At 39.9% G+C, this 23406-nt stretch overlaps 1 protein-coding gene across 1 annotated transcript in view; it reads left to right on the top strand.

Moving 5' to 3' along the window:
* HK1 (hexokinase 1) overlaps positions 1 to 23406 on the top strand; it is a 623778-nt gene that overhangs the window by 167266 nt on the left and 433106 nt on the right. The window contains exon 2 of the mRNA XM_044056279.1: positions 3832 to 3994. Within this exon, the coding sequence (XP_043912214.1) occupies positions 3832 to 3994 (163 nt within the window). The remainder of the gene's footprint in view (positions 1 to 3831; positions 3995 to 23406) is intronic.

Genomic DNA, 23406 nt, shown 5'->3' with positions numbered 1-23406 from the left:
ACACCCTGATTGGATACCAAATGTTCTCCAGCAGGGTATTAATGTACAGTAATGGGTGAAATGTACATCAGCACCCTGATTGGAGACCAAACGTTCTCCAGCAGGGTATTAATGTACGGTAATGGGTGAACTGTACATCAGCACCCTGATTGGAGAATGAATGTTCTCCAGCAGGGTATTAATGTACAGTAATGGGCGAACTGTACATCAGCACCCTGACTGGAGACCAAACGTTCTCCAGCAGGGAATTAATGTACAGTAATGGGCAGACTGTACATCAGTACCCTGATTGGAGACCAAACATTCTCCAGCAGGGTACTAATGTACAGTAATGGGTGAACTGTACATCAGCACCCTGACTGGAGACCAAACGTTCTCCAGCAGGGTATTAATGTACAGTAATGGGTGAACTGTACATCAGCACCCTGATTGGAGAATGAACGCTCTCCAGCAGGGTATTAATGTACAGTAATGGGCGAACTGTACATCAGCACCCTGATTGGAGAATGAACGTTCTCCAGCAGGGTATTAATGTACAGTAATGGGTGAACTGTACATCAGCACCCTGATTGGAGACCAAACGTTTTCCAGCAGGGTATTAATGTACAGTAATGGGCAGACTGTACATCAGCACCCTGATTGGAGAATGAACGTTCTCCAGCAGGGTATTAATGTACAGTAATGGGCAGACTGTACATCAGCACCCTGATTGGAGAATGAACGTTTTCCAGCAGGGAATTAATGTACAGTAATGGGCAGACTGTACATCAGCACCCTGATTGGAGAATGAACGTTCTCCAGCAGGGTATTAATGTACAGTAATGGGCAGACTGTACATCAGCACCCTGATTGGAGAATGAACGTTTTCCAGCAGGGTATTAATGTACAGTAATGCCTGCTGAAAAATGAGTCTGTCGCTTCACCGCAGCATATCAAGCTGTTATGGAGCTCAGACTGAAAAAAATAATGGATGCTGTTATTTTGCACTCACTAAGCAGTGCTTTACCTGTTAATTGATTGTAAAATAACAAAGAAAAAATTTAAATAAAAAAGCGTTTGTGTGTTTGTGTGTGTGTTTGTGTATATGTGTTTATGTTTGTGTGTGAGAGTGTATGCATGTATGAGAGTAAGAGAAAGAAGGATCGATTAAGCTATTATTTTACACTCGCGAATTAGTGCTTTTGCTCTTTAGCAAGTGTAAAAAATAAATGAAACAGGAAAAAGGTGTGTGTGTGTGTGTGTGTGTGTGTGTGTGTGTGTGTGTGTGTGTGTGTGTGTGTGTGTGTGTGTGTGTGTGTGTGAGTATGAGAGAGAGTAAGAGCGATCGAGCTTTCCCCTGGCAGCAGCAGCAGTATCAGTTAAAAAGATTTCCATACCTCTCAGCCTCTTAGCACAAGAAATCTGGACAGAGAGATAAATAATGAGGAAACAAAGGACTGAAAATAGGCATGGATTTTAAATATCGCTCTTATAAACTTAGAAAGGGTTTCCCTTAGCATACATTTTCTGAAGTACAGGTATGTGTGAGAGAGTGCGAGTGAGTGAGACGACTACTGGCAGCAACCGAGTAAAGACGTTAGCAGACCTCTGGGCCTCTCAGCTGAAGAAATCTGGATAAAGCCTAAAATAAAGGGGGAACAAAGACTCTAAAACAGAAACAGATTTTAATTATTGGTATTATAAAATTACAAAGTTTCTTATGTAAAGGATTTGTGTTGACATGAATTTTCTGAAGGAAATAAAAGCCTGAATCTCAAATGTTTGCCATTATTTAGTAACTTCAACCTCCATTGACTACCAACAAACCAAACGGTTTAGGAGTTCAGTTAGGGACCAAAAATAAAGTAAATATGTGGTTATTTTTTAAAGTGTTATATTTTGGATGTAAAATGCTTCCTCCAATACTTTTAATATATACTACAGCAAGTTTGAAACATTAGGCGGAGGAATTATTTTACATCAAAATATAATTAAAAAATGTAGTAGTAAAAAAAATAAGTAAAACACAACAATTTTACAGAGAGCCCGTTTTGTAAGAGCAGTAATGCCCTCTAAGGTGTGTGTTAATGTGTAATTAATGCCCTTCCATCACAACACATACCCTGTCAGACATTATTGCTTGCTTATTCATTTATGGACTATTTACAGTAGCCAATCATGCAGCATGTCTTTGGGATGTGGGAGGAGTCAGGGTACCTGGAAAAAACTCACGGGGGTGACATATAAGCTCACAAAGACTGTCACCAGAAGTCAACACTGAACACCAGATTCTAGATTTGTGAGGCATAGATCTTAACCACTGCACCACTTTGCTGCCCTTGCAGGGTGTGTACAGGATTGATTCATTCTGCCACTGCTTTCCCCTATTCTGTCTCCTTACGTCACCCTTCTACTGTCATCCTGTTGCATCATCTCTGTCGTCCTTCTGCATCGTTCTGCTTCAACCCTACTTTAACCCCCCTTCTACTTTTCCATCGTCTCCCCATCAGACATCGCCCCGCTTCACCTCCTCTGCTGTACCGTGCTTCAGTCCAGCAACATGATCTCAGCAAAGTACAGTGGACATGTTAAAGCTTGCAGTAATACCTGTGTACCAAAAGAAGATGTGGAAACCTCCAAAGACATGCTAAGATTCATCTGGTCACTGTCCATCTTCATTTAAATGTGGAGAACATAAATGTGATGCTTAGGGCTGTAACATTAAGTCTGTAACTGTTGAAAACTCTCTGGATCTTGAAAACATATATTTTACTGAATTTTGTGTACATTGCTGTCCCAAAGCTCCTTTGAATTTATGAGCAGGCATTTCTTTGTCTAATTCCAGCAATTGTTGCATAGTGATCGCCCCATTTCCAAACATTGTAACTCAAATGCCTCATTGTTTTATCATCTAGACTTCCTGATGTCACACTGCCAAACTCCTCAGCAGTTAAAACAGCAAGTGAGCAGGGGAATCTTCCCTAGTGCCCAAGCCAAACTTCCCATAGTCAGAATGAATACCACTTTGGGTCTCCGCTGAAAATAGGTCACAGGCCTAATGAGAGTGACTGAGAGAACAAAACATAAGTAAAAGTAAAAGGTATATAATGTTGTACCAGAAAAGATGAATGTGTCTGTAACACACTGAAAAGGATGGAGGGCTATTATCGGTAATCTGCTGTGCATTATTCTGGGGGATGTGGTCATTGATATTTTGGGAAAGTTAGATGCGCTCTGCAGTGCACTAGGAAGGATGTGTTCGACAGTGAATTGTGAGTGATGATGTCTGTAATGTACTCTGCAGTGTGTATTATCCTGTGTGCAGTACATCTTGGTAGCCACATAGAGAACAGTAAAGTCCCAATCCCTGTATGATGGCGCAAATGTAAAAGGTTCCTAATCATTCCCACTGTGCAGACAAACACACACACACACACACACACACACACACACACACACACACACACACACACACACACACACACACACACACACACACACACACACACACACTCCACAGGCCTGTCTGTCCATTCTTCAGGTACCTGAATATCAAATTAACTGCAGTACTAGAGATATTTCCTTTCATCACTACGGATGTGGAGTATATGTGGCATGGGGTTTTGCCCCCCATATAAATTATTTTTTTTAACCTTTTTTTTTTTTGCTGAATAAATACTGTAATGAACTTGTTTTTTGATGAATGGCATTAATTCAGAATCTCTCAGGTGATATCTATTTTTAATTCAGAATATTCTTACAAAGTCAATGTCCACCCTTTTTAGTTTCTGTACTGATGTGTTGTGTCATCTTTGCTAGTTTGTTAGTTTGATAAAATTTCTGTTTTTTTAGATTGACAAGTACCTTTATGCCATGCGATTGTCAGATGAGACATTACTTGACATCACAGGACGCTTCAGAAGAGAGATGGAAAATGGTCTTTCCAGAGATTTCAATCCAACATGCTCTGTAAAGATGTTGCCCACATTTGTTAGGTCAATTCCAGATGGAACGGGTAAGTTTTCAGCAACTAATGCAAAAAATGTGCATAAAATACATGTCTGTCAGTGGTCTGCCAGTTAGCCCAGAGAATTAAAGCTGAGATCTGTCCTAGAGTCACCATAGAGGATTAAGGCTTTTAACTGTGAAGAAGATGCTCCTTTGTTCAGGGTTTGATTCCTTCAGCCTCCATTTGCCTACAATGTGACTTAAGCAACTTACGTACCCAGTGACTGTGCTCCCAGGCTGAGGCTGATTAGGGTGTGCCATACCCTGGTTAACAAATGCACATAAATAAGCAGGTTTACAGTGTGCAAAATACGTGACATCAAAGCTAAAAACTTCAGGAAAACACATATAAAAAACAGCGTATCATTTGATGGTGGGGGGATACACCATGGAGTACACCAAGGAGGAATGACCAGCCTTTGAGGTTATCTCAGACAGCCTCAGAAAATTCTCTGCAATGCATGCTTGGTAAGTAAAGGAAATGGGAACCTGAGTTACATAGAGGGGGCCTTCAGTTGCATGAAATGATGCAGTGAGGGAGTCATAATTTTACTGTACAAGGCTCAAGTGTATTTCCATCTGCAGTGCATTAGTTGGTTTTGTAGGGTAAAGAATGTGACAGAAAGGTTAGCAAAGACTTTACAGAGATTGTAGAGCAGTCGTATGGGGACACACTGAAGGCTTAGCATACATGTTAAGTGCATAAGAGGAGACTGGCTAGACACAGACCAGGTATCCATGTATGCCTGTTTACCACCACATAAGGTGTTCTGAGTACTGTGGGGAACCACAACAGATTTGGAGGGTGGAAGTCCAAATAAAGAAGAAGAAAAGTATTGTTGTCAGAACAGGTTTTGTGTAACTGAAACACCCTGACATTGTGTGCTGAACCATGCATGGTATGCATATCACATGGATGCACATTACTCCATCTGAATTGCCCCCAACCCTCAATAAACAATGCAAATCTATATCTACCATTCCCAATGCAAACCTGTATATACCATTGCATTCTCTACCAAAGTTCTTACCCCCCCTGGATGTTACCCTCTAGTAAGTGAAAGTTGTGACTCCCTGAGATTTTGTGGGTGCCCTCTAAAAAATGGATATATTTAGGGTCATCTAGGAAAAAGTATTTGTCTCTAGGAGGAGGAATGAAGCAGGAAAAGTACCGGAGGCCTGGGCAGGGGAGAGAAGGGAAGCCTTAATGAGTTTAAAAGGCTGATGGGAAAGAATTCTGGAGCCTGTGGTAAGAGGCAATAAACTTCTAGGAAAACAGGTTAAATGTACAGTCTCAGGGGGTGGTCCCTTGTTTACTGATATGTATCTGTTACATATCATATATTCATATAAGATTAGCCAGATAAGGCACAATTATTGTTAGTAGTATGGCCAGTATGTTGTGTAATAGTCATATTCTTCCATTACTTCAAACTGTTTTTTTTCATTCTCCATTGCTCGCCAGTGTCCATCCATTGACTTGCCAGGTCCTGACTACTACATCCTTTTCAGATGTACTTTGTTTACTGTTAGAAGGTGCTGCTTGCCAGGTATGGAGCCTTTGAAGGGCTACTGTCAGCCTGCTAGAATGGGGATGGTCCGGTGATTTCCTGCATTCAGATCTGATGGGGTAATGACATTGAAATTTACACATAGCTATTGGATGTCCACTGTCTGTGCTTCTGTATGTGTACTGAGCTGCATATGTAACAGATTTAGAGGTCAGCCACTGATCTGAGGTACTGACCTATTCATCGCCCTTTAAACTGCAGGAGAGTTGGCTGTGGGATGCTCACCTCTGAGTTGTCAAGATCCTCTGCTGAACCTGATTTGCTTATGTCAATGACAGTAACACAACTTATAAGGTAGTGGTTCATAAGTAGCACAGATCCTGGCAGCAAAGCCGCATGTGTTATATGTAATAATGAGAATTGGATGCTTGTTACTAATGTTAAAAGTTTGTTCTGTTAAAAAAATAATTTATAAAATAACTATATATTGATTCTTGAACTCTGTGTTAATAAAGCTTTTATGCACAAAGAACCTTAGCTCAAGCGTGCCAAGATCTCAGAATAAAAAAGAAGCAGTTGAAGAGTCTCACGTTTAGATATGGTTGTAACAGTCATTGCTACAGCTGTGTAAGGCGTGCACATATGTGTGTGTGTGTGTGTGTGTGTGTGTGTGTGTGTGTGTATATACATACATATATATATATATATATATATATATATATATATATATATACGTGTGTGTGTGTGTGTGTGTATATATATATATATATATATATATATATATATGAACATTGGGTGTTTCATATAAAATCTGGATAGACTTACTCTGTCCAAGGAATAATTGGGTTTCTGTTCAAGCTGGACAACAAAGAAGCATCTGCCAAGAGTTCAGAACTCGTTTGCAGTTCTTTTCAGATGAAGAATGCTGTACAAAGCACTCCGAGTTACTTATTGCCACAGTTGTGTAATAATTTATTCACTACTTAACACCCATTTAATTTCAAGTTGAGTCACTTGATTAAAGTGATCATTTATAAGGAATTAACCGTCTGGAAATGAGACTCTAGTAAGCAGACATTAAAATGGTCCAGGAGAACATCAGATGTCCTGTGGATTTACAGTGTCGTCGGTATGTTTTTCTGGCTGCTGTGTAACAAGTAGAGCACTGTCTTCCTCTTCTTCTCAGAAACCTAAAATTTCAAGCTATCTGCACTATTACCGAGGCTTATTGATTAAATTCTTACCTTTTTTTCACAGCTACTGATGATATGTTAAGCGGAGATTACAGGAAGCAGTATGTGCTTGCAGCCCAAGCCCTTAATTCTTGTGCAGTGAGTCACACATTTCAGAGACCATGGTTTGCCCTTGCTAATCCACAGGATGTTTAGTTTCCCTAGTGATATTTCGGAGAGGTCAGAGCATGTCCAAAAACAGACTTGGATGAGCTTATCTTCTTGAGGGGTGTTTTGCAGAGGTCACTACAGTACCACTACTTTGAGTTTATTTCCTGGGTAGTGAATGTTTCTGGTAAGTGGGCTGTTCACCCTTACAGGTCACTGATTTGGGTTTCTGGACACACCTTGACAGCAAGGATCCTCCCCTTATCTTAGGGAAAGTTGTTTCATTATATACAGGTTTTCTTTCATATTCTCTGACATTGCTGATTGGAGACAGTGTTGCAGGAAGATCAAGGTTCTCATCCTGTGACGTGCCTAATCTTGCACACCTTCCATTGGTGGCAGCCTTCTTTCTCTAAACTGCGTCTCACCTGTGTCATGCACTGCTGTCACAGGTATCCCTGTTCTGATGCTTGGAATGCTTCAACCGTTCAGGTACAGTTCCATTATTAGAGAATAGTGTCCGTGGGCAGGTAGGTTGGGGGGGGGGGTACTTGTGGGGGAACTCATGCATTAAAATCCAAAACAGTTACTGTGAGGTAAGTGCTGGACTTCAGGAGGAACAATTATTTCTTAGAACAGGTGCCAGCATTCATATGAGATGAAACATGAAATAGTAGCTAAAAATGTGCGATAAACAAAATGTGGAAGTGTGATACAGTGATAAGAACAGAAACAGTAACTGTGTACATCATTCCAAAGGGTTCATATGGACCTATGCAATATTGATCATGGGAAAGGTAAGGCTAGTCTAACACCAAACGGTGTAGGTTAATTCAAGCACCAAAAGGGAAATTGGCTAGGCTTAAAATGGCCTACAAGGGCATCTAATGTAGTTCTTAGCTATGAAACTATAAAACGTGGCTAGAGTCTGTGTGTCCGTGTTTGTGTGTGTGTGTGTGTGTGTGTGTGTGTGTGTGTGTGTGTGTGTGTGTGTGTGTGGTTACTGGTATGATGAAAACCAATAAAAATGCATGTTATATTCATGAGGTGCTGTGAATGGTGATTCTACTGAAGTGTGTTGATTCAGCAGTTGAATCTACACTGCTACAAGTAAATGAATGATCAGGTGTGTGACAAAGTGTGCGGATTGGAAGGCAATTATGAGTACCATTGTAGGCATCTTCTTTTGTCATGGAGCAGGTTTATTGTAAAGCTAATAAAATGTCCATGGTGACATTTAGGGTTCCTATTAGATGACCGAAGACACATTATATCGAATGCGTCTTGGTCGAACCTAAAACAACAAAAATGTAAAATAGCGAAGCGGCTTTCAAGCGAATTCTTTCCCAAGAATTTACTTGGCCGCTTCCGTTACTTTGCTGTTTTCAGCACTGTAGTGTGATCTTGGAGTTGGTATATTTAAGTAGGGGGTGTGTGGGGGGCACAGCCCCCACATTGGGGGTTGTGGGGGGCAAAGCCCCCCATTTTATTTATTATTTCAATTTTTTTTTTTTTTTTGGATAAAGAAGACAAAAACTCAACAAGACCACCACGGCTTCCAGTATGATAAAAATTCCAATTTAATGAATAGGACAAAAGCTTTCATGTAAACACTCTACGCTTCATCAGATCGTTAAACAACTCTATAAAACACATCATTATATATAGTGTCACTATAGAATTTAATAATTCCATCAAAAATTAACTAATTAAATAATCACATAGTAATAAAACAATCAATTACTAAATAAAAGCAAGCTATTTAAAGCGACGTGCATCCAATACTGACTTGATACAAATACTATTATTCAAGCCAGGATAAATGTGTGCTTGCAACTTAAAAATCCATTTTAACTCCACACGTTCAATAAAATTGTCATTATTGCCACCCCTCCTATTGGGTACAACAGTTTGTAAAACCCTAAAACTAAAACTATGAGAAGAGAATACCACAATGTGCTTTGCTAGAGCATTGCTTAAATTCCCATGCTTTATGTCATACATATGGTGGTACACTCTGTCCCTAAGGCACTTTGTGGTCTTACCTACATAGAAACAATTACACCCATCACAAGTAGCCAAATAAATGAGGTTAGTAGTATTACAAGTGGCTCGAAACCTGGGTTCAAACTCATATTGCAACACAGGATACATTTCTGGGTATGCGTCATACTGCTGCACATCTTACATTTTTTGCATGGATAAGTGCCAAGTTCACCCTCCATAGTCAAATTACAGGTTCTATTCCCACATAACAACTGCTTCATGTTCTGGTTATTCTTATATGTAAACTTAGGCACTTGTCCAGCTAACTTCATCGTGTCTCTGTCTGCCATCAAACAATGCCAATTCTTCTTCATAATCTCCTGTACCTTCCTATTATCTGTAGTATATTTGGTTATTAATCGAATCCCATATTTCCCATCACCTTGGAACAATACCCCTAGTTAAAGATCTAGCACCTCCATTAATAGCCTCATCCTTTGCCATAGAAAAGTCCGACTCCTTATAACCCCATCTAAGAACAATTGTTCCAGATAATCTACTTCATATTCTAAACTACCCCTGTCACTACAAATCCATTTCATTCTATTCAGTTGACCTTTCATAATATTAAGAAAGACATGCAGTGGATGCATGCTGCTGTACTCAAAAAGGCTATTACGCCAACATTCTTTATGAAGAAGGCCTGTGATTATTTTACCCTTCTTATCCTTATATAATCTAAGAAGTCCACCGTTTCAAACGAATATGAGGCTACAAATCTCAAAAAACTTGTGGTAGTTTCTATGTAGATGATGAATTCCTTGAGTAGGGGTATCCCCCCATCCCACAACATAAAAACATCATCCACAAAGTGCCTATAAAAACTTAATATGACTAAAAAGTCATTATTAGACAGATGTTGTGACTCCCAATAGTGTACCACAGCGACACCCCACTGTTGTAAGTACTTATGTTCATCATACATCAGTACATTGTTAGAATGAATAAGATCCAGAAAAACATACAGTAGAATAACCTCATCATTACTGAATATACCATGCTCACTCAATAATACCCTTATGGGTTCTATGCCATAGGCATTGAATATGGATGTGAAAAGACTTTGCACATCCATTGTTACCATTAAAACATTCAACGTGTCAATATCCTCTCCGTACTGTTTCAAATCACCACGGAACTGTGTAGTATCCTTTAGGATAGTTGGAATCCCTCTCACTAGAGGACCCAACTTACCTTCCACATAAATCGAAAGGTGTTCCGTGCACCATCCCCCTCTATCCACTATGGGTCTCATTCTGCAATGATTTATGAATCTTAGGTAGCCCTTTAATACATGGTTTCAATGGATGTTCCACTAATGAAAAAGAATATAAACTTTTATCCAACTGCCTACACATTAGCAAGTCATAAAGTACATCATTCACATTTTCCAAGATTTTTCGATATTCAACCTCACTCAACTTAATATATACATTTTCATCATTCAACATACTATACATCGCCATATCATAATCATTTTTATTAAGGAGGACCACCGCTCCTCCTTTATCAGCTGGTCTAATAGCTAAACAGGTATTATTCCGAAGTGAATACAGTGCTTGTCTCTAAGTGAAGGTTAAATGATAAAATCCACCCCTATGTTTATTAAACAGCATGTCATATATATCCTTTTCACACGCCTTAATAAACGCTTCTACATGAGCCAGTATCATCGGAGTGAAAGAGCTCTTTCTTTTATAAACCTTCCCACCCCCATAACATTCACATACACCATCCTTAAAAAACAATTTCAATGCAACATTTCATCCAAATAACCTCAAATCAGTCAGTAGCTCACTTACATTAACATTAGAAGAAGGAATGAATGTCAGGCACTTATTCAAAAGGGAGAGTTCTGCTTCATTAAGCTCATAGTCCGATAAATTCACCACCATGCCATTCAATGCCTCTTTCTTCTGTTCAAAACATAATTTTCCTCGGAGTTCTTCCTCTTCTGTCTTCCCCTGCACGCAGACCTCGGTTTGTAACGGGGTTCTCATTCTTTCATGGGTAGAGGTAAAAAACGATCAAAGGTACCTGGGGTGAACAATTTCGATCTCGCTCCCAAAGACCTTGCAGACAAAGCTTGTTGATTAGGTGGGGGAGTCGAATTAACCTCTGTACATACTGCAGGTGTACGGGCCAATGTAGATCCTCCTCCCATACTCTGTGTGTCTATTAACGGAACACCAATGACTAAAGTACGAGTTTCTGTTCGATATATGAATGAAGTCACTTTAATCAGTTTAATTTCATTTTCAGTATTTCCATTCCACTTTTTCGGTGCAGTATCTCCTAACTTTTTTATAGTGGCCACCAAAAAATGGTACATGGTAAAGGAGGTATTGTTTCAAGGTAAGAATGAAGTCCATTTAAAGGGTGCATGATAAAGGAGGTATTGTTTCAAGGTAAGAATGAAGTCCATTTAAAGGCTGCATGGTAAAGGAGGTATTGTTTCAAGGTAAGAATGAAGTCCATTTAAAGGGTGCATGGTAAAGGAGGTATTGTTTCAAGGTAAGAATGAAGTCCATTTAAAGGGTACATGGTAAAGGAGGTATTGTTTCAAGGTAAGAATGAAGTCCATTTAAAGGGTGCATGGTAAAGGAGGTATTGTTTCAAGGTAAGAATGAAGTCCATTTAAAGGGTGCATGGTAAAGGAGGTATTGTTTCAAGGTAAGAATGAAGTCCATTTAAGGGGTGCATGGTAAAGGAGGTATTGTTTCAAGGTAAGAATGAAGTCCATTTAAAGGGTGCATGGTAAAGGAGGTATTGTTTCAAGGTAAGAATGAAGTCCATTTAAAGGGTACATGGTAAAGGAGGTATTGTTTCAAGGTAAGAATGAAGTCCATTTAAAGGGTGCATGGTAAAGGAGGTATTGTTTCAAGGTAAGAATGAAGTCCATTTAAAGGGTGCATGGCAAAGGAGGTATTGTTTCAAGGTAAGAATGAAGTCCATTTAAAGGGTGCATGGCAAAGGAGGTATTGTTTCAAGGTAAGAATGAAGTCCATTTAAAGGGTGCATGGTAAAGGAGGTATTGTTTCAAGGTAAGAATGAAGTCCATTCAAAGGGTGCATGGTAAAGGAGGTATTGTTTCAAGGTAAGAATGAAGTCCATTTCAAGGGTGCATGGTAAAGGAGGTATTGTTTCAAGGTAAGAATGAAGTCCATTTAAAGGGTGCATGGTAAAGGAGGTATTGTTTCAAGGTAAGAATGAAGTCCATTTAAAGGGTGCATGGTAAAGGAGGTATTGTTTCAAGGTAAGAATGAAGTCCATTCAAAGGGTGCATGGTAAAGGAGGTATTGTTTCAAGGTAAGAATGAAGTCCATTTAAAGGGTACATAGTAAAGGAGATATTGTTTCAAGGTAAGAATGAAGTCCATTTAAAGGGTGCATGGCAAAGGAGGTATTGTTTCAAGGTAAGAATGAAGTCCATTTAAAGGGTGCATGGTAAAGGAGGTATTGTTTCAAGGTAAGAATGAAGTCCATTTAAAGGGTGCATGGTAAAGGAGGTATTGTTTCATGGTAAGGATGAAGTCCATTTAAGGGGTGCATGGTAAAGGAGGTATTGTTTCAAGGTAAGAATGAAGTCCATTTAAAGGGTGCATGGTAAAGGAGGTATTGTTTCAAAGTACGAATGAAGTCCATTTAAAGGATGTGCATTTTGTGCATTTTGGCCTGGAAATGAAGCAATAAAGTTGCCGCATTCATAAGCAGCTCTGAAGAACTTCATGATTTTAAGTTATGCGAGAGAATAAAAACTGCAAATATATGAGAATGTATTTGCCTGAATAAGTACAACATTATGACTTTTCCAGTTTTCAGGAGTTGCAAGTTAGAATGTAAAGACACTGTGTGTGGGACAGTACCATATGAATGCGTGAATAAGAAGAAAATGAAACATTCCCTTATGTTACCGCTGGTGATGTTACAGAGCGAGTGAGGAATCTCGTTTTGGGTGGAAAATGCTATTTAGAACTAAGTGACAGGTGTCACAGTCTGGAATCACTGAACAAAATGACTGTATTGTAATATTTATAAGCACCGGGAGGAAATAAAAACAGTTTTACAAAGCTATAATGCCATCATCAAATTAAGCTGAGCATCCAAATGATAACATTTTAAAATAATTTTTAAAATTGTACTTATTATAGCATAAACATAATGCTTACACAGAATCTTTGATATGTGATATGCTTGGAAAGCAAGTGGGCTCTTTATACAGCTCGAGCAAGGATTCTTTGGAAATCTAGAAAGAAATCCCCCATAAATCTGGAAGAATTGTATAGATATGAAAAGGAAATCTATCATATTTATTAGTTAATTTGAAGAAATGCCACTAATTTAACTTTTCTCATTCACAAAGTCAGCAATTGTAAAGTCAAATATTGGAAATCCAATTGAAACAAGACCAAACTCAGAAATTTTTGTCATACTAAAACTTGCAAAATGTAATCTTTAAACGGTACCTTGTGCAAAAGGCAAGATCCCCTTGCCCCCTCCCCACATACCTTTACTACTTAGGTATTTGTATTCACAGGCCACATGGAAAGTCTGTTTCTTTGTTCCCTATTGGAAGTATGTAGCTCGATAATCTGAGTCCCAGCACTTTGATAATTTAAATGAGATTCTTACAAAGAAAAAACTCAAGTTTTCACATTTAAAGTGTTTTGCAAGGCCAAGCCCCTCCGAACCCCCCAACTCTTTAACTCCAAGGTTATTGTCTTTCGAGGTACAGTGAACACGTCAAAGATACAGATTTCGCACTCTTAGAATTAGTGCATTCCCATCCCACAAGTCACCTTGCTTGATAAATTATGCACTAAAGAAAATGTGGACAAACAAGCGTTAGTGCATAATTTATCAAGTAAGACATTAACTAATGAAGATATTCAGCTGTTAAATAAGGGTTTAAACTTTATTCCAAGATGTCATAGTAAACTAACAGATACAGTTACTGATTTAAAAATATTTTGCAGAAATGTTATGTTAAAATTACTATATAAAGCCCAAATAAGTAATACTTCTAGAACTGAAGCATTCACATTTAAGAAATTAAGTGATTTTGTGCCAACGCATCATCCCCTCACTGAGGCATATCTAAAGTTAACTGAGGATGAGCTACACATGTACTATGCAAATAGAGTAGTGAAGAACAGATGCAAAAGGAGAGATAATTTAACTTATAAAGAAAGACTAAGTCTAAAGAATTACAAGAAGACCCTACAATAGCTATTAGACCAGCTGACAAAGGAGGCAGAATTGTCATTATGGATATGCAAGACTATATCGGAGCAATGACAGAATTGATGCATGACAAATTCTACGAGTTAATAACTAATGATGACGTTAAAGAAACTATAAGATATGTGAAGGATACGTTACAGGATATTTTTAAAAGTAAATTGATAGATAAGGAATTATATGACTACCTTACTATTTTAACACCCACTATTCCAGTTATTCATGGACAGCCAAAGATACATAAAGATAATAGGAACCCACCCATGAGACCGATAGTCTCAGGTCGGGGTTGGGTTACAGAACATTTATCAGTATTTGTAGAAAAACATCTGAGGGCTGTACTAAATAAAAATAGAGTAGTACTTAAGGACTCTAAACAATTCCTTGTAGAGTTTTATGATTGTATCCAACAAAAAACAATCCCAAAAGATTATTTATTTGTCACGTTTGACATACAATCACTATTTACAGTAATTCCCAATGAATTGGGCCTGAATTATACATTACAATATCTGAAAAATCATAGTGACTATACAAATGTATCTATTGATTTAATAGTTCACTTCCTGGAACTAGTCCTAGAAAACAATGTCTTTATGTTTAAGGATAATGTCTATAGACAGAGAGATGCACGTCCTGTGCCAATAGCTACGCCAATATGTTCCTTGCACATTGGGAAGAACATACACTATTTACACAAAATTTTTTCAAGAAACGTGATATTCTATAGACGTTTTGTGGATGTTTTCATTCTTTGGAAAGGGACATCACATCAACTTGAATCCACACATTTAATTATGAATAACGTAATACCATGTCTTAAGTTTACCATGCAGTTCTCAGAGGACAGGATTGAGTTTCTAGACCTATACATAGAGAGGCTGCATAATAATTTAATCAATGCAGGAGCTCATCATAAGACATGTCATGTTAATTCATTGCTTTTAAGATCTAGTATGCACCCTCCTTTTGTCTTTAGAAATATTGTGAAAGGGCAAGCTATCAGAGCCTCCAGACTGAATTCTATGGATGAGGGTTTTCATACTGAGATAAATGATTTGAAGTATAGACTACTAACCAGAGGCTATAAAGCTGAAGAGATACGTTCCAATATAGACAAAGTACACAGCCTACGCTCCACTTCAGCTATGCCATATTTTGGACCTAGCAGTACCAGCTACATTGAGAAAGAGAATAAAAGTGAATCATTCACCAAATTCTCTACCTTTTTTTCCTCTGACTATACAGAGATTAAGCAGATTATAGACAAACACTGGGGTATATTGCAGGTAGTTGAAGACATTAAACAGATAGTAGGAGAAACACCGAGGTTTCTTTTTAAGAATAAACATAACTTAAAAAGAATGTTATGCTATCCTAAATTTGATAGGAAATCTGTGCAGAATGGATGCACCAGACGTTGTGGTCGTTGTAATTTCTGTTCTTACATAGACAGTAGAATGGAATTTTTTCACCCTGATCAACAGAAAGTTTTTAATATAAGAGCAGATGCTAATTGCATGACTCCACATGTGATATACCTAGCTGTTTGCCAATTATGCTCCTCTTTCTATGTTGGAAAGACGAATCGACCATTTAGGGATAGGATAAGGGAACATGTATATCACATGAGGAAAGGCACACTACATAATGCTCTTGCTAAGCATGTAGCGTCAAATGATGATAGACATAGATTTTTATTTAGGGCACTTGAAGTCATTACTCCAAATTCTAGAGGAGGCGATATCAAGATATATACAGAGAGTAAGGAGACAGAATGGATAATTTTATTAAGATCAGACAGAGGGCTCAGTCTTAATGACAGGGCCTCTATCAAACCAAAATTGAGACAGCGTAGGAATATCAAATAACTCATAAATACACATTCTATTTCTTTGTAGATGGTTTCTATACATACTATTATACTACCATATATGCACTGAGTTCATCATTCTATAAAATATTATATTAATATACATATATATATCTATTACAATATACATGCTCCTACACACATATATATGAGATTTCATAGGTTTAGGTTTATATAACTCTGTTTTATATAGGTATGAATGTATATATTTTTCACATATATTTTTATATATATTTTTTGTATTTTCTTTATTCATACATATATATCAACTTACACTTTTATATTTTTTATATTATATATAATATTGCTTTAAATGATTTTCTTTATATCTGCTATTTCATTGATTTATTCACTAGGCTAGGTTTTATAATGCCTGTCTGCTTCTTTAAGTAATTATATCAATTAACTAAGTTGATTGATTAATTAATAAGAATTCATGTATATATAAGACATAGAATCTGAGAGTGAATCTAAGATCTGATGAAGCTACATAGCGAAAGCACTTATCTTGTTAATTATTTTTATAATAAAGTACTTGGTTTTTAAAGTTTTATGTTATAACTTGTCTTCGCTCAGTCCTGCAACTTTGATTTAATTTTAACCTTGATTTTATACTGCTTGCACGAGCGTTTGCCAGTATAGCAGCAACCCTAGCTATTTACCTAACTCTAATTGAATCCTAAACCCTAATCCAACACCTTACCTTGGTAACCTTACCCTTTGTGTAACACAATACACAAGGCACTCAGACACACAGTATATAAGAGCAGCACACACACGCACACGCACAACACTGATCTGGCCCCTTTCCTATCCCTTACTGTAATCATGACCCACAAACACTTGTTCACACACATACACACTGAACATTTCAGTGTATCCAAAGTTTCAGCATTAAATCCCCAAACTCACACTTACCTTAGCCAGATTCACTCAGTTGTCTGTCTTTCGACAGTTGCAGCATTGAATGAACCGGTCAATGAATTTCTCCAGCTTTACATTATGTTGACAAAGTGCAGATTTGACTAGGTGAAGGACAGTGCATTCTGCTCCGCAGCAGTGATTTACATTTACTTTATGGAACATTTCAAGAGGTTACAGACTGATGTCATTATCAGCAGTGTTATGTTGAGCGCAGTCGGTATTCATGGGTCATCTAGATTACTGTTTAGTACCTCCACGCTGGTAGTCTGCAGCGAAACTGCCATACGTCATTTCCTCTTCCTTCTGTACGAGCAGCTCACAAGTTTACGAATCACAGATGTTGTTTCTGTCTCCTGGTTCCATCTCTTCGAGGTACACAGTAGTGTATGCTGCTAATCATGAGTAGCTGGGGTGCTTATGAATTGCCTATATTTGGTCTGTGGTTTCTACCGAGCACCATTCCTGTGCTATTCCATACAATTTCCATTTGTTTTATGTCATTATTTTTCAAGAGAGGATGGTTTTCTTTATTTTGGGGAGCAGACACAGGCAAAGTTTGTACAGTTATGCATATTTATTTATTTTACATTTTTTTTTTACGGGGAGTGTCCGACTGAGCCAAAGAAAAAGGTCCATTTTCAGCAGAGGACCGGGGGATAGCCCCAAGTTACATATAATAAGTAATGTAAACAACAGTATTAAAAAAATGGTTACATGGTAAACAGTGGTACAATTTCAACAAGTTTCATAAAATAAACAGTGTAAACATAGAATTAAAAGGCAGTATTGCATAGTAAAACAGTAATGAAAAATTGCGTAGAGAGAAAAAGGAAAAAAAGTGATAACAAATAGCAATGAGAGACAGAAAAAAATAGAATAAGCAATGCTAGTACATATAATTAGTAAGGACTAGTTAGTCACACAAGTTATGCATTATAAGACATGATACATTAATAAAACTTCTGTTTACGGGTGAGGAGATTGCCTCGCCAAAGAATAAACAAATAGAATACCAAGAATGCACAGTATTAAGGTGGAGTTAGGATATGGGGAGGGAGTGAAATAAAGAATAAAAAAAAATAATATGAGATGAGTAGTATAGGGTGAGGAGTGCTAAAATATTATAGAGGGGTCAACCAGTTATTGGGCAGGAGCATGGCCACTTATTGGTAAAGTGAGACTTGAGAAGGGTATTTAATTTGGAGAGACTGACTGTGCAAAGAATGGACTGGGGAACTGAGTTCCAAATTTTGGAGATGTGCTTTGAGAATAAGCCATCCCTGTAGCTATTGTTGGTTTTAGGGACATTTAGAAGAAGCTTGTCGGATTCTATTGGAAGTGTAGGGTTTTACTAGGTTCCTGAGGGCTAGACATTTATCAGACAGGTATATGATGGTTTGGCAGATTGTGAGTTGCTTGAAGTGTAATAGGTTTGGGAGTTCCAACCAGTCTAGTTTGTGAAGTGCAGAACAATGATGTGTTATGTTTGGGAGGCTGGTAGCAAACCTGGCTATTTTGTTGTAGCAGGCTTCCAGCTTATTGAGATTTGTTTTCTTTAAATTTGTAAAAATTAGGGAAGCATGTACCAGAGTGGATAGCATGTAGCTTCGGGCAGTGGCTGTTTTGGTGGCTTGGGTGAGGAATGGTTTGACTCTATAGAGTGCCCTGAGTTTTATGTGGATCTTTTTGAATGTTTGGGACACGTGCAGGTCATAACTGAGGGATTTGTCAGTTGTGACACCTAGGAGTTTGGTATGGTCTACCGGCTCTATTTTGGTGTTATTAGTGGAGTAAATGACAAATGGGATGGGGGGTTGAGATATTTTATTGTTGGTAAATAATAGTAGATGTGAAATTGTTCAATCTCGCCATTCATTTTTTACTGATGGGTTCGGAGCCGATCCCTCGGCTCCAATACGGCCAATTGTAAAGCTTGAGGTCTTCAAATAGCTCGAGGCCAAGTCCCTATCCCATGATGCACCTGGAATTACCTCAGATCTAGTTTGCTGCTGCAACGGATCAGAGGTTCTGCTTTAGCTCGGGCCAGTAAAACTGATTTTTCATTATTATTAAAGTTTTTTGCTAGTTAAATAGCTTTAGGTATCTTAGTAGAATAAGCACACTTATAACCCTTCCCATTGTGTGCTTTAAAAACTTTTTCTAGTTGGCCTTTTGTTTGGCCTAGTTTAAAATCTTCTTTGATATCATAGTGTGTTTTATTAGTGACCTTTTGTCACAAGTTTTCCTGTTTCTACTTAGTTTTAGGTATTGTTGTGTGTGTGTTAGCCTTAGAACTTTTACATAAAGCTTGGTGATATATTACTGTTGAGGTTTGCTGAACAGTTTATTGTTATAGATTCAGTAAGACTTGTTGTATTTCTCCGCAGCTTCTTGTGTGCTTTACACAGACTTTTTCTGTCGGCTACATTTACATTATATACTCTTTTGTGTGTGTGTGTGTGTGTGTGTGTGTGTGTGTGTGTGTGTGTGTGATTTAGCCTGCTTTATTTAGGCTTGTGTGGATACTACTGTTGAGTTTTTCTGTGGTGACAGTAATTTTTCTTGCATTATTATGGCTGACCAAGACAAACACCCGAAGTCTGGGTTTAAGAAATGCCCAAAGTGTGGCCAAAAGATGTCTGTAACCGACAGCCACGCAAATTGTGTTTACTGTTTAGGAGCTCTGCATTTGCACAACAGTTGTACTATTTGTCATTCCTTCTCCTCTTGGGGTCCTTCAGGAAAGGAAGAGAAAACTCATAGACCGAGGCTTATTGAAGCCTTCATTTCAAGAAGCTTTGAGTGACCAAGATGGATCCAGCAAGTCCTCAAAGTCTTCTAAGACTTCGGACTCGAAGAAATCTAAAAAGTCATCGACTTCGGCTCCACTGCCATAGGAACTGACATTCTTTTCCTTTTGGAGCCGGTCCCCAGTATTGGAACTGGTGTCCAAATCACCTAAGAGTCCATTACTTCAGTTGGTACCACCTGTGGTATGCTCCTTTCGATCCTCTATCAGGCTGTCAGATCTGGCTGTGGATCGTGTGGTGCAGAAGCTGTTATTGGCACGGGCCTTGGCAAAAATGTTATTGGCTTCGACCCAAATGGCTTTGAAGCTGAAGACCCATTGCACTGACTTAAACTATTCCTCCTCTGAGCCATGCTGGTTCTTTGGAGCTGGAGGAGTCAGACTTGATGTTAGTAGAACCCTCGGAGCCGATGCCTGCTCCAGTGTCTTCGGCTCCGTGCACTCTGACATCCTCGGTGCCGATCGAGGACTCTAGCAGCCGACACTCTCTGGTCGGGTCTGGGGAGGCTTGGATGAGCTTGGCTCCTACCTCAGGCTAGGAGCCCACTATCCTGGTGCCGGGGGTGTCGACGGTTTCTTCGGATTCGTCGGCTCCCTTGCATCGGAGAAGAGGTGCTTTCGATGCCATGAGGAGAGTCATGTCTCCTAGGATATCCTCGGCTTCAGGTCTGCCTTCCTTCTCCCCTAAAGTGCCTGTGTCTGCTTCTGCCTCACACATCCTAACCAAGCGTAGAGACCCAGAGCCTCAGGAAGCCCCATTGGGTGGCCCCTGCTCTTTCGAGACCTCACCAGGAGCTCCCACTGATGGGATTCCTAGGAAGAGATTGTGTAAGAGGAAACATCTGGACTCCCCACAGGAGTCTCTAACATCAGATACTGACTTAGATGAGTCAGAAGTGTCCCCACGGTCCCCCTCTGAGGATATCTCATTCGCTGAGATACTTAAAATCCTTAGGCAGAGGGATGACTGGCAGTCCAAAAGCCCTACTGAGGATGAGTCAGTTCTCCTGTAGGCTTTCAGGTCTCAGCCCTCCATCTCTTGGGTGATGCAGCTGGTCTCATGAAGGGCGTGGGAGTCTCCAGATACTATGGAATCTGTCCCTAAGAGGCCTAATAAATTCATTTCTGCCACCCTTGACAAAACATTTTTAACAAAAGGTGTTCCGGTTGATGCCATGGTGGTGGCGGCACCCACCAAAAAGGAAATGTCTGAGACTTCCTCATCTATCCATCCTCTAACAGAGACTCCAGGATTATGGATAGATATGGGAAGTGCATGTTTAGTTCATCGACCTTTGCTCTTCGTTCGCTCAACTATTTAACCCATTTTACCAGGTTACAAAGAGATCTCCTTAAGGAGCTAGGAGATACTCTTCAGGGTACAGTAACTGCAGGAGCTTCTGACAAAGTTGCCGCCCAGCTTGCTACCCTCAATTCTATAGTCAAGTCACCCATACGCCTCATCTGTTATGCAGCTGATGGAACGAGTAGAGCAGCGGGTACAGGAGTTGCTCTTAGGAGACATTCCGGGATGCGCTTGTGTTCCTTCGCAGAGCCCTTCAAGTCATCCTTCGTGAACACTCCCTTTGATGGCTCGTCCCTTTTTGGGCCTAAAGTGAAGGAAACCTTAACCAGGTGTGAACAGGACAGAAAGACTCTGTCTGCCGCGGGGTCTGTTTTTCCACCCCTGCCCGACCCTACCCTAAAGGTCAAAGGGGAGGAAAAATGTGGTTCCAAAAAGCCCAAAGAGCTTTTCAGGATACACGTGGTGAACCTCCCTCCAGTGGCAGAGGAGGGGGCAATAATGGAAGATGCCACCTTTGCAGCAGAGGGGGTCCGCAACACCAGGGCGACAGGGATCACTTCTCTGGGAAGCCCTATTGGCGCTCCTGAGAGGAGGCCCGACTGCCCTGCTCTGGAGGCAGTTGGGGGTTGCTTATCTTTGTATCCAAACGTCTGGCTCAAAATAACAAAAGACAGCTGGGTACAAAGTATCATTTCCAGAGGATACTTCATTCCTTTCGCCACACCACCTCCAATCATAAGAAAAATCCCGGACGTTCCACCCAGTTACAGGGAACAGGCAACAATAGAGATCCAAACGTTGCTAAGAAAAAGAGTCATCCAACCAGTCCCAGCAGACCAGACAGGATCTGCAACTTACTCAAAAATCTTTTTGGTTCTTAAGAAGACGGGGGGACTGAAGACCCATATTGGACCTCAGCAGGCAGAACCAATACATAAAGAAAGAAAAGTTTTGGATGGTCACGCTTCAGTCTATACTTTCCTTCTTAGGAAAAGACAATTGGATGTACTCAATAGATCTCAAGGATGCATACTACCACATAAAAATGGCCAGACCATCCAGGGATCACCTGCGCTTCTGGCTGGGAGCCAATCATTACCAGTTTCGAGCCCTGCCCTTTGGTCTCACTACAGTCCCCAGAGTGGTCATGGCTCACCTGAGGCGTTTAGGATTCCAGGTTTTTCCGTACCTTGACCATTGGCTCCTTACCGCCACCACCAGTCATCAACTCATTTAGGCCAAGGAGTCAACTCTGTCACTCTTCAATCATCTGGGCATTATAATCAACTCAGAAAAATCTGCCTTGTCGCCATAGCAGCATATCATTTTTATCAGGGCAGAGTTGGACACCACCACCACCACACTAAGGCTTCCAATAGAAAGAGTCTTTCTTCTTCGTCAGCATCTCAGCATTCGGATATCAAAAGACAGAGCACCAGCATCAGAAGTTCTGAAATTATTAGGCATGATGGCAGCAGCAATTCTAGGCGTACCACTAGCTCGTATGCACATGCGGATACAACAATGGCTGTTGTTCACTCAATGGTCTTACCAAGAGCTTCCCATGTCACACACTATAATGATCACAAATTCCTGCATTCCTTCGGTGGTGGTTTACTTCACTTCATGTCACTATAGGACGCCCATTTGTGCTACCCCCCTCCAGCGGCCACAGTGACCACGGATGCTACCCTGATAGGGTGGGTTGGGGGCATTTTCAGGGAAAGACAGCCCAAGGCACATGGACCGATCAAGAGACACATCTGCATATCAGTGTCCTGGAGATGAGAGCGGTACTTCTGGTGTTGCAGTACTTAAAGGACTTTCTTCCTTTGGGTACGATTGTGATTCAGACAGACAACTTGTCGGTGGTCTGGTATTTGAACAAACAAGGAGGAACCAGGTCTTACCCCCTTTGTCGAGAGGCCCTCAGAGTATGGCAGTGGGTTGTTTCCACCCAGTACTTTCTGTTGGCAATGCACATCCTGGGGAAATCCAACGTGATAGCAGACAAGCTCAGCAGGGCCATCTTGTTGCCCCACGAGTGGTCCCTCAAGAAAGAAATAGTGGCCAGGATATTCCGCAGGTGGGGCCAGCCTTACTGCGACCTTTTTGCCAGTCACATGAACACGAAATGCAGAAGCTACTTTGCCCTGATTCCCCCTCTGGGAGAAGCCCCAAGAGATGCACTCGTACATGATTGGCCTCCAGTTTTCCTCTATGCATTTCCACCAATCCCGTTGATACCCAAGGTTCTACAGAAAGCAAAAACCCTGGGAAGGACCATCATTCTAATAGCCCCTCATTGGCCTTATCATATTTGGTTCCCCTTCCTTCAACTTCATCTTTTTGGAGGATCCTTGGATTCTG

This window comes from Protopterus annectens, chromosome 14.part0 (assembly GCF_019279795.1).
Source record: "Protopterus annectens isolate FY-2018-M chromosome 14.part0, PAN1.0, whole genome shotgun sequence".
Taxonomy (NCBI): Eukaryota; Metazoa; Chordata; order Ceratodontiformes; family Protopteridae; genus Protopterus; species Protopterus annectens.
The sequence above is the reverse complement of the archived record's forward strand: the minus strand, read 5'-3'. Positions and strand labels throughout refer to the sequence as shown.